Genomic DNA, 16,904 nt, shown 5'->3' with positions numbered 1-16,904 from the left:
TCGGTGTGGATGTGTTGAGTGGATGTCTGGAGGGGAGAGTTGGAATGGAGTGTAGGGGGTGAGGTAGCAAATGCATTTCAGAAGAAAGATGCTAGACATAAATTAGATAGGATAAACAGAGATAGTGAAAAGATTAGGAAAGATTTCCAGGTGCAAATAGGAGAGAATAAGATTAGGATTCCAAATAAGGAGACAGCATCTAGGAAGGTAGCAGGACTTAAATGTTTTTATGTAAATGCCAGGAGTCTTAGGAACAAGAAGGACGAGTTACCTAGTTATATAGTTGAGGAGGACTTAGATGTTGTATGTGTCACAGAGGCATGGGTAAATGAGGAAAAGTTTAGGAAAATAGGAAAGAATATGAAGTAGATGGATACATTATGTATTTACACCAGAGAATTGGTAGGATAGGTGGAGGAGTAGTTATTTATGTAAAAAAATCCTTCATTTCCAGTCAGGTTAATGGTATTAAGGTAGATAACAGAGTAGAGTCCTTATGGCTGGATGTTAGAGTAAACAAAAGTAGGGTTATTAGAGTAGGAGCTTTTTATAGACCACCTAACCAGTCAGCAGAGGTAGACAACCTTATGGTAGATGAGATAAATAGGTGTACTAGTCAGACAATTATCTTAGGGGATTTTAATCTTAAGTCAGTAAACTGGGAGAGGATGGTAGGAGATGCTAGTGAAAATAAGTTTATGGAAAGTTTTCAGGATAACTATTTAGTGCAGATGGTAGATAAACCTACTAGGGGGAGGAAGGTTTTAGACATAGTACTAACAAATATTGAGCATTGTTTAAAGGAAGTTGAGGTAGGAGAGACTTTAGCAAACAGTGACCATCATATAATTAGATTTATCATTAATTCCAGTAGGGATAATATAGTGAATAAGACTAGAGTCCCAAACTATCAGAAAGGCAATTATGGTAGGTTACGTCAGTTATTAGGAGAGATAAACTGGGAAGATAGTTTTTGAAATAAAACTGCACAGGAGATGTGGGATATTTTTAAGGTTGTAGTAAAGGGTATAGTGATGCAGTGTATCCCTTACAAAGATATAAGGCAGAGAAACAGGAAGCCATTATGGTGGACTCATGAGATAGGTAGCCAGATCAGAGAGAAGAGGGCATACAGAGAGTTGCAGAAAAGTGGGAAGATGTAGATTTGATTAGGTACAGACAGGTCAGAGATGATTTGAGTAAGGTTATAAAAAAGTAAAAGGCAGGCAGAGATAAAACTAGCTAGAGCTGGGAGTAAAGATCCCCAAAAATTATATAGTTATTACAAGGTCAGTGATAAAAGAAATAAGGATAGGATTGGACCACTCAGAAAAGATGGTGTAGTAGTGGATCAAAATGAAGACATAGTAGAATTATTGAATGAACAATTTCCTTCAGTATCTACTACGGAAAGAAATAGGAAATCCTGTTACAAACAGTGCGACGGGTAGTTTAAGAGCTTTAGAAAATATTGATATAAAACCGGGAATTATTAGGAAATTTATTCTTGAACTAGATGATAGGAAAGCTAGTGGTCCTGATGAGCTACATGCCAGAGTACTTAGGGAGGGTGTAGACAGTATTTCTGAAGCACTTAAGTTAATCTTTGAAAGATCACTTAGGTTTGCTGAGATACCTCAGGACTGGAAGTTAGCTAATGTTACTCCAATATTTAAAAAAGGTAGGAAGGATGATGCGAATAATTATAGACCGATCAGTTTAACTAGTATAGTATGTAAGATACTAGAGAAAATCATTAAGGGTAGTATTTGGGAGCATTTAAATGAGAATAGATTAATTAGAGATACCCAACATGGCTTTAGATCAGGGAGGTCCTGTCTTACAAATTTGCTCGATATCTTAGAATATATTACCAAGGAGTTAGATGATGGAAATAGCATAGATGTTATATATCTAGATTTTAGCAAGGCGTTTGATAAGGTACCGCATAGGAGGCTAGTGTACAAATTGAGACTACATGGGATAGGGGTAGGTTAGTTGATTGGATTAGTGAATGGCTTTCTGATAGGAAACAGAGAGTAGTATTAAATGGGGCAATGTCTGAGTGGAAGGAAGTGGTTAGTGGGGTACCCCAAGGATCAGTGCTAGGACCTCTTCTTTTCTTGGTGTACATTAACGATTTAGATATAGGAATTAGTAGCAAAGTATCAAAGTTTGCAGATGATACTAAGATAGCATGTGCAGTACAGGGTGAAAAGGACAATTACAGAATACAACGAGACCTGGACAGGCTGATAGCATGGGCAGACAGGTGGCAGATGGAGTTTAATTCTGAAAAGTGTCAGGTTATGCATTTAGGTAAAGACAACACAAACTTTAACTATGAGATGGAGGGATGTTGGCTAGAGGCAGTAGAGGAAGGAAAGGATTTAGGAGTAGTGATAGACAGGACTATGAAATTTTCAAAGCAATGTTTAGAAGCAAGAAATAGGGCAAATAGGATCCTGGGTTTTATAAATAGAAATGTTAGTTATAAAAGTAAGGAAGTGGTGCGTAGCTTATATAATTCCTATGTTAGGCCCCATTTAGAGTATTGCATACAGGCCTGGTCACCCCACTATAGGCAGGATATCAACATGTTAGAAGCAGTTCAGAGAAGAGCAACTAGGATGATACCAGCATTAAAGCGCCTGGAGTATAGAGATAGATTAAAGGAATTAAACATGTTTTCATTTGAGAGGAGATGTATAAGAGGGATATGATAGAGTTATTTAAAATGTTCTCAGATACAAACTACATAGATGTGAGATCTTTCTTTACCTTAGAGGAGGGAAATAGGACTAAAAATCATGGCAGGAAGATTAGAAAGCAAGGCTGCAGGTTAGATATAAGAAAATATTTCTTTAGTCATAGGGTGGTAGACTTCTGGAATGCATTGCCAGAGACGGTTGTAAATAGCACTAGTTTGACAATGTTTAAAAACAGATTAGATAAGCACTTAAATTTATTAGATTTATAATTATGTATAGTACTGCATGATAGTTTTTATAAGAAATTTACTATAGTTAAACAAGACATGATCCCCATGTATGGCGACCACAAATTGTAGAGGATTTCGCTGCAGGACTTAGCCCTGTTAATGGGCCAAATATTCAGAATTAGTATTTATAATGTATTGTGTACTTGTAAGTGTATCTTTAAGTACTGATGACGAGGTCGCTGTGCGACTGATACAGGATAACCTAGATGGGCCCTGGTGGCCCTTTGTTATCCTATTATTTATGTTATGTTATGTTATCTCTGACAAGGCAACGTGGGTACATAATTCCACGGGAGGTAAACAAACCACCCTACGATCACTGTAAGGGTGCTCCTCGAGACACTTAGCGCGACAAGCAAATATGGCGGTCCGAAAATCGTAGCGACGACTCCAAGATCTTTCGAACATACACCTTAGGCGAGTTACGCGCGGGTTACGACAAACTTAGCGTTAAGGTGATCGCAGCGGCCGTTACGAACGTTTGAACATCCCGCCCCTGACTCGGAAGAAATTCTGCGTCACCTGTAGCGTCAAGATCAAGATCAAGCCGCAACAGCAGCACAGCCGCCACAGCCGTCAACAGTGGTCATGGCTGTTGGATTTCCCCTGGCAAAACTTGGCGCGTTAGTCATTAAACAAGTGTCCAAACCTCTTGCTAACGTTGCCAAGAATCGCGCCAAAAACAGCCACTTCTTCAGGACGTATGTGTTGATGCCACCAGCCCAGTGTAAGTCTCTAATGAAAGGAGTCAAAGTGCCTAAATCTTAGGAAAATATTGTAAAGCACACTAAATTCAGGTTGAGGGTGCACGTCTGGAGAAATTTTGGTCAGATTGTAGTTTCACCTAATCATATAATCCGTGATGTGGCTTGTGTTTTGATGGTGAGAAATGTAGTGAAATAATTGATGGTATATGTTATTTCGGCACTACCATAGTATAGATATCCCATCATCTCAGCTGTGCGGGTTGGGGGTTGCCAGCGGTCGCCAGGTTTTACCCAGATGTACACTGTTACTATAGCTAAAAAAAGCTCTCTCTCTCTCTCTCTCTCTCTCTCTCTCTCTCTCTCTCTCTCTCTCTCTCTCTCTCTTCTTGGGGGTTTGTTGGGGCCGTGCAGGCTGTGTGTCACAGCCTCTAGTGCCCCAAAGGTGCAGTATACGGCAGTGATGTGTTCAGGCTTTATACAGTGGAGTTGATTTGATTTCTGCAGGAAGGTCCTGGTGAGGTTGAGGATCTTGAAAGCCTGAGTGGTATTTATTTGTGCAGCCACCCAGGAGGTCAGTCAGTGTTGGCCTGTTTGGGTGAATAGCTGACAGTGAGTGGATTAGGGCCACACAGTGTGAGTAGTGACAAGGGCAGTGCAGGAGCAGGTATTCTGGGGTGTCAGGCTGTGTAGGGCACCAGGGGCAGTGGGGAGAGTCGATGATGCCCATTCTGTGCAAGTGGGCATTGAGGCGGGGATGGCCAATCCTCAGTCTGGTGACTGCTGTGTCCAGTGCCCAGTTGGGTGAGTAGGTCCACTAGTGATGTCTTGTGTCCTGTCTAATGTGCCCCAGTGTGGTGTGCTGTAAAGCGTCAATGTTGTGTCACAGTGTTGCCTGCAGGCTGTCGTGAGGTCAGTTAGGAAGTCTGCCTGGTCAGTAGCTAAGTCAATATGGGAGGGGTGGGTGTATGCCACTGCTGCTGCCCTGTTGGCCATCGTGTTTCCCATGACACCAACATGGGAGGGCACCCACTGAAGGTGGATGATGTGTCCCAGGGAGGTCAGGTGGAGGATGAGGTGATGGATGATAAGGGTGAGGTTGTGGTGGGAGTGTGGGCAGTGGGATTTTATGATCTGGAGGGCAGAGATAGAGTCTGAAAAGAGGGCTATTGAGCAAGGGGCAGCAAGGGTGGTGGTAAATTGAAGGCCCTCTTTTATGGTGAACAGTTCTGCTGTGGTGATGGAGGCAGTGGCCGGTAACCTCCAGGCAGTGGCAAGGGACCTGGAGGGGATGTAGATGGCTGCACTGACGGATTATTATTATTTTTTTTTATTATTATGAGGTCAATGAAGGCGACCCACTGGAAAGCATAACTGCATAAACCCAAAGGCCCAGTGGGCGGCACCTCACCGATAAGTGAAAGGAAGTAACAGGAATGAACAACAGAATAGGAAGATTGGTAGAGATCTAAGAGGTAGTGAGTTCAGAGAGAAGAAAGGTATTCACACGTTTTTTAAATGCTTCAATGTTACTAGAATTAACAATCTCGTTGGGAATTGTATTCCAGAGTCTAGCAGATACTGGGATAAAACACCGGGAAAATTGTGAAGTATTACATCGATTCACAGACAAGGACCGGTCATTCATGATCAAGGATTGTCTTGTATCACGTGCTGGTAGTGAAGGGGCAGGCAAATGACAATGCAACGGGTGGTTGGAATTAGACATGATTTTGAAGAAATAGGACAATGATCCAACCAAACGACGATGCCGAAGATTAATCTCAAGATTAGGAAGAAGAAATTTAATCTGGTTGAATGCTCTATCTAAAAGCTTTAAGTGAGACTCTGCTGCAGAGATCCACACAGAGTGACAATATTCAAAATGAGGCAGTATGAAAGAGTAAAAGCAATTTCTTACAATATCATCAGAGGAATATATCCGCCTACATTTGCGTAACAAACCAACTTTACATGAGACTGATGATGCAAGTGAACGCAAGTGCAACTCAAAAGTAAGTTTGGGATCAAGGGTGACTCCGAGTAACTTCAGAGACGAACAATTAGGAATAGGTACTTCGTTGACAACAATATCAGGGTGAACTGGGAAAGGTGTCCTTGATCTGCTAATAACCATACTATGGGATTTACTCGGGTTCAGTTTCATACCCCACCGATCACACCATGACAGAATCCTTGAAACATCTTGAGTGAGTACATTAGCGACTCTCTGCCTATCCTGTGGGGAAGGAATTGTCGCATATATAGTGGTGTCATCAGCATAAGCAACCATATTAGATTCAATCCCACACCACATGTCAGATGTATAAATAATAAAAGAAGAGGTCCCAGAACACTTCCCTGCGGAACACCGGATACAACTGGACTAAAAGAACTAAGGCAGCCATCAACAGTCACACGCTGCCTTCGACTCGTTAGGAACTCTGACAGAACTTGATGGACGCGCCACCAATACCAATAGATCTAACTTTCGATAAAAGGGCTCTATGATTAACACGATCAAATGCAGAACTAAAATCAAGTGAAATTACTCTAGATTCATGACCAGCATCAAGGGCAGCTTGCATGTCGTGCGTTATGCAAACGAGAGCATCAGAAGTACTGAGACCTTTTCTAAAACCAAACTGACTAGATGGCAACAAATTAATAATATCTAAAAAACGATTGAGACGCTTGGCCAGCAGGCGCTCAAAATCTTAGATAACACCGGGGTTATGGAAATGGGTCTATAGTCACCGGGGTGAATGGAGGATGAAGATCCCTTTGGAATAGGGGTAACATTTGCAGTACGCCAGCATACCGGAAAAGAACCCTTACGAAAAAGAGCTCTAAAATAACTGCCAATTTTGGAGCGAGAGGAGAAGCAATCTTTTTGTAAAAAAGAGGCAGAAAACCCAAAGGATCACAACCCCCGAATGAGTCTAACTCATTAAGATATCTTAAGATTTTGGAGGACTTAAAGGCAATGGAATGTAATTTAATGTCCTGGGGACAAGACGGGCAGATCAAACTCTTCATCACTTTGTTTCGAGTTAAAACGGAAGCTAAAAGATTGGCTTTGTCCTTAGAATTATGGCAGATTGAACCGTCAGTACATGACAGAGGAGGTAAACTTGAGTCCACACCAAAGAGTGATTGCTTTAAAGCTGACCACCATGAGTGTGGTTGGGAGGTGCCAATCAGAACATTTTAAGGTGTTCGTTGTACTCATCCTGTGCGCTAGAATATGCGTTGGGCAAATAAACGCAGACGAACGTAATTTTCCCATGATTCAGGTGAACGCAGTCGGGACCATTCACAATAAGCAACCTGTTTTCCACGCTGAGCACGCCTGCAGTCATCATTAAACCAGGCACTGTCCTTGCGACGACTTGAATTATTTTAGAAGGAATTCTTCTTTCACTAATGTTAAGTAAAACACTGTTAAGGGAATCAATTGGACTATCAGAATGTAAAATTTCCCGCCATACAATGTTGTTAAAATCGGCAATGACACCAGTCCAATTGGCTCGTGACTTTAGAAATACTTTCCGCGATATTGGCTCGTCCGGAATAGGAAATGAAGTTTGAATATTGAAAGACAAGCCAGAGTGGTCTGTGCTACCAAGGGGAGGGACGACCTGCAAAGTTACTGCAGAGGGGGCGTCTGTAAAAGAAGATCAAGGCAATTACCCGAGACGTGAGTTGGGCTATGAACGATCTGCTCACAACCGGTGAGGTTACTAAAATCTAGAGCAGCCCGACCATGTTGATTTGTTTGAGAAACGGAGTTCAACCAATCCTGATGATGTGCATTAACATCACCAACAAAAACAAAGGAAGCTTTAGGGTCTGATTCTTGAATAGATGCCATAGAATTTAGCAAACAGTCATAAATAGAATCATCAAGATCGGGATTTCTATATACAGAGAAGATATAGTAGTTATTAAAACGACTGCAAATTTTAACCAGCATCATTTCATGACAGCCACACTCAAATTTGGTAATGCGTGAAGCGCTGCATGCTGGACGTAAGTATATACACATCCCCCGAGCTCTAGGGATAGAATCACGCCTCAGAAGAAGAGGCCTCTTGAAATTAGGAATCAGAATCTCAGAAACATGCCTGAAGCTCGAAACAAGAGTCTCTGAACAAAAATTATATCATATTTGGAGGACGCAACTGCAACGTCTTGCAAGTTGGCCTTTAGGCCCCGAATATTAATGTATAAGGCCTTACAACAGTTATTACGAGGACCGGGATTAGGGTGAACATCACCACTAAGGGTAATGAGGAAAATTAAATAAAATGAAACTCCATAAAAAAGAAAACACAGCGGAATAAAAGGTCCACCTGGAGGAGCCGCAACACCAGGCAAGGCAATTATTATGGTATACCCCAGGTCGCCAATTACATGGGGACCTGACAGTAGCAGTGGCAAAAGAAAAGAAGGAAAAAATCGCTGCCACCATTCATCCCTTTGTCCTGCCTACACAACGTGGGATTGCGAGAAAGAAAGGGAAAGAAGAAGAAAAAAAAAAAAAAAAGTTCTGGGTCGCATCAACCAGAGGGAGGAGAAGTGGCACAGAGACTGAAGGTCGGATGCACGACTGTGGAATCTCTGCAAACCCACTCCTATGAAATAGAAAATAGAGAAAAGAAGGAGGAATGTAGAGAATAGCTCGGGCAAAGTTTTATGACCTCACACCCTGGGAGAGGCCAACCACCCACAGGGTGGGGTTGGTTGTAAGGTTACCACCCAGCGTGAAAATAGCTTACAGATATACTATAAACTATTTAAGGTACACCTCATGTTTGTTACCTGAGTGAAGCAACAAACACTAGGTGGTGGATGATGGGCGCCGGGGTAGTGATGCGGGAGCTGTCGGTGTAGGTGTGGAAGTGGGTGTGGTACCGTGAGTGGAGGAGTAAGGTGAATAGGGTCTGGACCATTGTGTGGATGTGTGAAGAGACAGAGAGACTGAGAAAGAGAGAGGGCACCAAGGGCCCAGAGAAGTTTTTTCGAGGATGAGGAAAGGGGGAGGAGTCACCCAGAGAGTTGCAAAGAAGGAGAGGGCTCTGTCTAGAAAGGGTGTGTGGGCTTGATATGGCAAGGGGCCATGAAGTGGCTCCCTGCTGTGCCGAAGGAGGAGGGAGTGGAGGGCATGATACCTAGGGGAGGAGGCAAGTTTGGTGTAGGTCCGGATAAGAAAGGTGGAGCGTCTGTGTGACAGGGATGGAAGGAAGCCTCTGCCTGAAGGGCACAGACTTGGGAGGACTTAAATGCTCCCAGTGTGATACGTTAGGCTGAATTTTGTATGACGTCCAATTTACAGAGAAGTGATTGTGAGACTGCTCCATAAACCTCACATCCGTAGTACAAGCGACTCTGGATATAAGTACAGTAAAAATGGAGGAGAGTACGCCTGTCTGCACCCCACTTGACACCAGTCAGGGATTTCATTAAGTGTAGCTTTTTAAGGCATGAGGTCACAAGGTATTGTATGTGGCAGGCCCAGGTTAGGCCGGGGCTATCCAACAGTAGGCCAAGGAATTTGTGATTTGATTTGAAAGGGATTGGGGAACCATTGATGGTGACCATTGGAATGTTGAGCATATTCCTTCTGGTGAAGCACAGAAGGCTAGCCTTCTGGGAACTCACTGTCAATCTCCAACAGGCAGTCCAAGAGTGGACAAGGTCAAGCCCACACTGAAGTGCAAGTTGAGCCTCTTGGACAGTGGAAGCAGAACAAAGGAGGGAAATGTCATCAGCATAGATAAGTGCATGTGTGCCAGGAAAGGAGAAAAATGTCAGAAAGTAAGACATTGAAGAGTAGAGGGCTGAGTGGAGAACCTTGAGGAACACCTCTAGTGATTGAATATGACCTAGAGTAAGTGTTACCAGTTGCCAGGGAGAAGGATCTATTTGTTAGAAAGGACTGAACCCAACTTAGTGGTGGACCAAAGAGTCCTAGGCGGGCAAGTTTTTCAAGAATTGAGTTGTGTGAGGTGGAGTCAAAAGCACCCTTAAGACCTAAAAAAGCTACCAAAGTTAAATTTTTGTGGTTAAATCCTTCCTGAATGTGATACTCTGGCAACAGCAAGGCATCAAGGGTGCCCCGGTGAGGGTGATAACCGAATATGTTGGGTGGTGGAAGGTGTTTGCGTTCCAACCACCAGGTTAGTCTATTTTGAATGACATGCTTGAAAACCTTGCTAATGTTAGACAGGAGGCTAATAGGTCTATAAGAGGAGGTTACCATCGAGTCCTTGCCAGGCTTAGGAATAGGAATACTGGTGGCAAGATGCCACACTGAAGGGAACACCCCTGACAACCAGCTGTTGTTGAGGATGTCCAGAAGGAGCTGCAGCAGAGCATCTGGGAGGCATTGAAAAAACTCGTTTGGCACGTCATCCCGACCCATTGCCTTCTTAGTGGACAGTGAAAGTAAGGTTGAGGTGAGTTCCTGGGGAGTTATAGCAGTGGTAATTTCATGGCTGGAGTGTGAGGAAGAGGGTAGCACAGGTGTGGGCACAGGATCTGGAAAGCCAAGTGTTTTGTGGATGTGGGTGGCAAGACACTTGGCTTTTTGGGCATTAGTGGTGAGGAGGACACTGTTACTAGTTAACGGGAAGGTGAAAGGGGGTTGTGGGTAGACCATCTTCCTGAAGAAAGACCAGGCTCGGAAGACTGAGGTGGAAAAGGACAGGGAAGCACAAAAGAAGGCCCACACTGAGCATTTCTCATCAAGAATAACACACTTGCACTGGGCCTCTAGGTAATGAAAACGTTGGTGGAGTGGAGGGGTTGGGTTCCTTTGCCATGCTGTAAAGGCATGGCGCTTGGCCTGAAGGCCCGCTGCACACTTCCGAGACCACCATTGGACTCAAAAGGAACGGGAAAGGGAGGAAGTCTTGGTGACTGTGGGATCCCACAGTCACCAAGACTTTTGTAAGGAAGTGAATTTTGTCAACTGATGGGAGGGTCATGGGTGGGACAATTGGATTTAATTCTGTCTGAAAAGATACCAGGTCTCCCTTTTTGAAAGACCAACGGGGTCTGCGTGAGGTGGGAGGGGGTGGTGGCACTGATGGGAAAGCAATAATCACAGGAAGAGGGTCACTCCCCATGTAAGGGCCAGTAGTTATAGTGATGAGGAGGAGTGGGCCATTCCCCAGGCACAGGTTATTAAACAAGTTCTGGGTGGAAGGGTTCCCTGAAACTGGGTCAATCCTGGTAGGGAGGCCAGGAGGTGTGAGAAGGGAGAGGGAATCACTATCCGCCAGAAAACTCGAGAGTGACATGCCTGAACGATTTCTCTGGTTGGTTCCCAGAAGTTGTGATGGCCATTAACCCATAAGAGGTCAACATACCTTTACATCACATATACTCATCCTGGTCACCAAAAATCACTTTTTTGTTTATTGTTCCATATGTATGAAAATGATCACAAAACTAAAAAAAAAAAAATAAGTTAAAGTTCAAAATCGGCATTTTTAAATGTCCTGCTGGGGCTTTAAACTTGGCTCACTGGGCGGTGCTGCCAGACGTACGATTTTTTGTTTTTCTTGATTTTTTGTTGTTTACCGACCTTTTAAGAGCTATAAATGATAATCTACGATAAGTAAGTGTATTATGGGTCCTTATTATCTAAGACAGTTGCATGTTTTCATATATAGTTAATTTCCTTTTTTTTAAATGAAGCAGTTTTATTACAAAATAATTATATTTTTTTGTCTAACACTACAAGTACCATTTGGCTTCCTTCACATTATTTACACTATAAATGATAATCTATGACATAAAAGCTCATCAATCTCAGCGAAAGTTAGAGAGCGGTGACGCGTTCCTGCCATTGTGACTCATAGCCAAGTGATGGATGGGGACGCTCCGGCGAGGAAGCAGCAGCGTGCCCAGTGAGAGGGGGTTCGGGGGGAAGGGCTCACGCACGTGTTCAAATGGCAGGAAGCCGTGCTAAAATATGCTAGACACATACAGAAAAATAATTCATGTAAGCAGAAGGGGCTCAGGGGTTTGGTGGTAGCAGGGGTAGGATCAAGGATGGGAGCTGGAACGGGAGCCTGGATGGGTGTAGGATGAGGAGCAAGGATGGGGACAGGTAGGGGTTCTGGGTGTGCAAGGGTGAGTGAGGTGTAGGGGAGGAGGATGAGGGTGTCCTGTCTTGGAGGGTGAGTGTGTTTGAGGTGCAGGTTTTGGTGGGTGAAAAATGCCCAGGAGGATGCCTCTCATTTTTGTTTGATGTCCAAGAGGGAGTAGGCCCTGTCATGCTAGAGGTCCTGCAGCTGCACTGCCTGGAGGCGAGCCGGGCAGTGTTTAGAGGTGGGGCGGTGGGCTGGGACCACAAAACAAACAGTGGTCCTCCCTGACACACCCAGCAGTGTCCTGCAGCGGGCACACCCATTGCAGGAAATATTGCCGTGGCCAAACAGGAGGCAGCAGGTGCAGTGCATGACTGGGAGGTTGTGGGGCCTAATATGATAGACCATGTTCCCTATGGCCACCCTTTCAGGGAGGGGCCCACAAAATTTCAGGCGTATGGCCAGGTTTGGGACTGGGAGGCGTAAAGCATCGACAAGCTGAGTCGGGCAGCCGTCTAGGATGGTTACCTGTGTCATAATGTCATGTTTAGTCAGGTCAAAGGAAACAGGACAACCCCCGAAGATACTGAACAAACCCAAGTGTAAAACCTTTTAGGTAGGGGGTTGCTCCCTCCTCCAGATTACCTCCAAGGGTTACTAACTAAACCCAACGTAATAAATTAGACGGGGCCTGCCCCCCCCACCCCATGGATGCTCTCCCTAGGGTTCTTACCTGGTTACCCCACAGTGACTAGCATGCCAGTCAAAAAAAGAAAAACTGAATGAAAAAAAAGGATGAAGGCATGACTGGATAGTGTGCTATAAGCACATAGGCGAAGACAAATAAAATGTGATGGCAGTTAGTGACTCACTATAGTCAGATAGTTCATCACCTAAAAGTCATTGAGTCCCCTTTTAAATGTACTGAGGTTGTCTATTTCAGCTAACTCAGGAGGGAAAACATTCCAATGCCTGACTGCTCAAACTGAGAAAAATCTATGTCTGGCCTCACAGGATGAATGGGGAACAGATATCTTAAATTTATGACCTCTCAACATCCTTCTCAGAGGGGCCATGACAAAAACATTAGTAGGAGCAACACCAAACATTCCATGAAAGATCTTCCAGCACTTGATGAAATCAGCATGTAGCAAGTGCCCATTGACCAAATACAGGTCTAGAGTTTTGAGACGTTGGCCATAAGACATGTTACCAAGGCCCGTAACTCACTTAGTCCAACGTTGGTGAACAGATTCCAAAAGAGTCAAATCCATGAAGCAACCTGTATTCCAGACCGGGGACCCAAACTCAAGTAGAGGACGTATATGAATGATAAAAAGCTTAACCATGAAGGAAGGAGACTGGCATAGAGTGGATTTCAGATGCAGGTTTCCTAGTCTAAAAGCTTTAGACACCTAGGATTGAATGTGAATGTGAAATCTTAATGATGGCTTTATAGTTATACCTAAATCAACTGCAATGTTGCTCAAGTGTAATGGTTTACCTTTTATCATATATAATGAATAGGATCCCAGATAATAAATCTGACAAAGATTAACTGTAAAATTTATACACTTGGTCTAGTTAGCATTAAATTTTAGCTCCCAGGATTCAGCAACTGTAATTAAAGAATTAATATCCCTTTGAACTGTGCTAATGTCTTGTAATATAGTGGAGAGATTATAAGGCTGTATAAAGAAATATAATTTAAAGTCATGAGCAAATAATTTAAAGTTACATATTAAGGAAGCTTCATTGTGGTTGATGTAGATAAGAAAGAGAACAGGACCTAATACAGCACCTTGAGGTATCCCACTAACTACTGGAAACAAAGAACTGAGCTGTCTACCCACAACTACTTCCATCGATCTGTGAGAAAGAGAAGCCTTTATCCAAGAAAGAATATCAATATCAATGCCTATATTATAAAGTTTAGTAAGAAGAATCTAATGGTTGAATGTGTCAAAAGCCTTAGAAAAAAAAGTATGAGATCAACCATATATACCTTGTCTATCCAGTGAGTCACGACATCATAGGTTAGCAAAAGCTGATCCCCCCCACAGACTTGCCTCATCGAAAACCAAACTGTTTATTGACAAGTATAGAATTTATTTCCAAATGCTCATATGATTTTACCACAATAAACCTTTTTATAGTTTTACAACACACCGATATAAGACTTACTGGTCTTCTGCCTTTTTTAAATATTGGAACTAGAGTGGATTTTTTTTCAAATGGCAGGAATTTCACTGGTAATAGATTGTGAAAAGATGGATAAGCCAAATTTTTCACACTTTCTTTTTTTAGCATTGTTGGGTGTATAAAGTCAGGCCCTTTTGCAGAAGATATGTCAATGTTCAATATTTTTAAAATGTCATTGACTATAAAATGGATTTGCTGAAAAGATCCATCATGGATCTGATGCGGAAACTGTGGGAGTCCAGATGGTGTGGTGTAAACAGAGGCAAAGGAGGCACCAAGGATCAGCCATATCTTTGGGATCAGAAACCAGATTGTCAATATTGCCAAGGGAACCAACTGAGGGGCATCCAACTCTTTTCCCTTTTATATAACCATGAAAGAGCTTAGGCTTTGTAGAATAACTTTCAAGTACAGGCAACCACCGCTAAACAAATAGGTTACGTTCCTAAAAAAAGTTTGTTAAGCAAATTTTCGTTAAGCGAACCAATTAAAACAAGTTTGACCCCTGACTTGAACTTCCATTGAGAGTAAACAAAGTACAGGCAACCCCCATTTAACGAAGGTTCACACAACAAAATTTCGCTACAACGAAGGTTTCATTTTACTACCATCTGCTCGTTTAACGAACACCAAACTCGCTTTAACGAAGTTTTATCCAGGTAATTTTTTTCCAAATTTGAAAGCCCCACCATATCACGCAAGCTGATAGGCTTTTGAATACACCAGGAGCTGCTGGTACTAAGGCCTGCCTCAAGAAAAATCCTGGGACACTTATAGAATAAAGATCAAGATCAAGATCAAGCCTATCGTGGACAACACACGCAACACTCACTCCTCAGTCAAAACATAACAGCCTCAGCAGCAGCTTGTCTTCCCGAGCTCAACTTACCACCAAAATGCCCTGCAATTGGCCTAGTGTTTGTAAGGAGACCAGGAAGTCTCTTACTCTCCAAATGAAGCTAGATATTATTCACAGACACGAGAGAGGCCAGAAAACTATAGCAGTGCTGGCCATCATCTTGACTCCATATTATACTGTCTCTATTTTCAAGTCAGCAGACTCTATTAAGAAGGCTGATGAGACCGTATCTTCCTTGCAAGCTAAAAGAACCACTTGAACTCGTGACTCTACAATGGATAAAATGGAAAGCCTTGTGGAAATGTGGTACATAAGTTTTGTATGCAGTACAATGATGCACTTTGTTTACATTCCACAGGTTGCGGTTAGTGTCTTTCCCGTTTCACTCTTCCTCCCTTCATAAAGTTAAGATCATCAACATTATAAAGTTACATACATACATACATTAGTGTACATTATAATGACTTAAATTAAACTACCTAAATGTTTAACTTCATAATTTTTACTTTCATTAAAACTTTTACTGTACTATGATGCACTCTCGTTTTGCTTACTCTCAATTGAAGTTCAAATCAGGGGTTAAACTTGTTATAATCGGTTCGTTTAACGAAGTTTCGCTTAACAAAGTATTTTTTAGGAACGTAACCCCTTCGTTAAACGGGGGTAGCCTGTACAGTGATAGGTTTAATGAAAGTAAAAATTATGAAGTTAAACATTTAGGCAGTTTAATTTAAGTCATTATAATGTACACTAATGTATGTATGTAAGTAACTTTATAATGTTGATGATATTAAATTTATGAAGAGAGGGAGAGTGGAGCGGGAAAGACACTAGATGGCAACCTGTGGAATGTAAACAAAAGGCGCATCATTGTACTACATACAAAACTTATGTACCACATTTCCACAAGGCTTTCCATCTTATCCATTGTAGAGTCACAAGTTCAGGTGATTCTTTTAGCTTGCAAGGAAGATATGGTCTCACCAGCCTTCTTAACCCGTACAGCATCAGCAGATCTGAGACTTTGTGATTTCGCCAGTGCTGGCCACATCATGGATTTTTAAAAAATTTGTTAAACCAGTCTTAAATGACGTGAAACAAATGAAAATGACAGTCATTCCTCCCAGAACTGACTGGAAGTAGTATTAATTGGTGCGAGATGTTTTGCGCTAAGGTTAGCGACTTAGCAATATGTGACTAGTTTATTCGCTTCCTCGTTTCTCACCAGTCGATGCCCGAGTTGGACACATACATAATATCGTTCCTGAGTTGAAAGAAAAACAACATGTCATGTTTTGCTGTTTGGGAGTGCTTGTGGCTAAAAATAGACACGAGATATTGCGAGGGAGTGTTGCCTTTCACGGTGCAAATATTTTCAGAGTAATATGTACTTGTATTTCCTTATAACAAAGCGATTGAAAAATTATTATTTATGTTATACAAAGTTTTCACTGCCACAATATATCAGTTACCAAAAACATCTGAAATGGTAAGAGTAAGTAATGGAAATTACATTTCGTTCATATTAGCGGAGTTGAGGCGTCAGTTTCCCGCTACACCGAGCTAAAGGCAGCAGAAACTGCTAAAGTTCAGATATGTAATAAATAAATACAGGAAGCATTCATGTTAGCAGGGACGAGGAGGCAGCATGAGCAATGTCTACAGTGCATGATGGCAGTATAATGGTAGGTTTTGAGGACGCAATACCTCCGAAAACACGAGGAAGCTCGCCATATCTCATACGTCTCTGACGCCCGGTTCGCTCAGAGTAGCCGACATATCTCGTATGTCTCTGACGCTGTACGGGTTAATAGATTCTGCTGACTTAAAAATAGTAGAGACAGTAGATGGAGTCAAGCCATGGTGGTGAGCAATGCTATTAGTTTTCTCGCCTCTCTTGTGTCTGTGAATAATATCCAGCTTCACTTCGAGAGTAAGAGACTTCCTGGTCTTCTTAGCAACGCTAGGCGATATTGCAGGGTGTTTTGGTGGCATGTTGAATGAGGGAAGACGAGCTGCTGCTGACACTGTTATTG

The 16,904-nt window shown here is 42.6% G+C and overlaps 1 protein-coding gene across 7 annotated transcripts in view; it reads left to right on the top strand.

Moving 5' to 3' along the window:
* The first annotated feature begins 3,539 nt into the window (after positions 1 to 3,539).
* The window catches only part of LOC123517162 (putative OPA3-like protein CG13603), a 59,734-nt gene continuing 46,369 nt past the window's right edge, over positions 3,540 to 16,904 (top strand). For all 7 annotated transcript variants that reach the window (XR_006678408.1, XR_006678409.1, XR_006678410.1 and 4 more), the window contains exon 1: positions 3,540 to 3,728. Coding sequence is in view for 4 of the 7 variants with exons in the window: in XM_045277142.1 (XP_045133077.1) it covers positions 3,590 to 3,728 (139 nt within the window). In the remaining 3 variants the exon portion in view is untranslated. The remainder of the gene's footprint in view (positions 3,729 to 16,904) is intronic.

This window comes from Portunus trituberculatus, chromosome 41 (genome assembly GCF_017591435.1).
Source record: "Portunus trituberculatus isolate SZX2019 chromosome 41, ASM1759143v1, whole genome shotgun sequence".
NCBI classification, from domain to species: domain Eukaryota; kingdom Metazoa; phylum Arthropoda; class Malacostraca; order Decapoda; family Portunidae; genus Portunus; species Portunus trituberculatus.
Note: the sequence above shows the minus strand (reverse complement) of the source record. Positions and strands in the feature narration are given on the sequence as shown.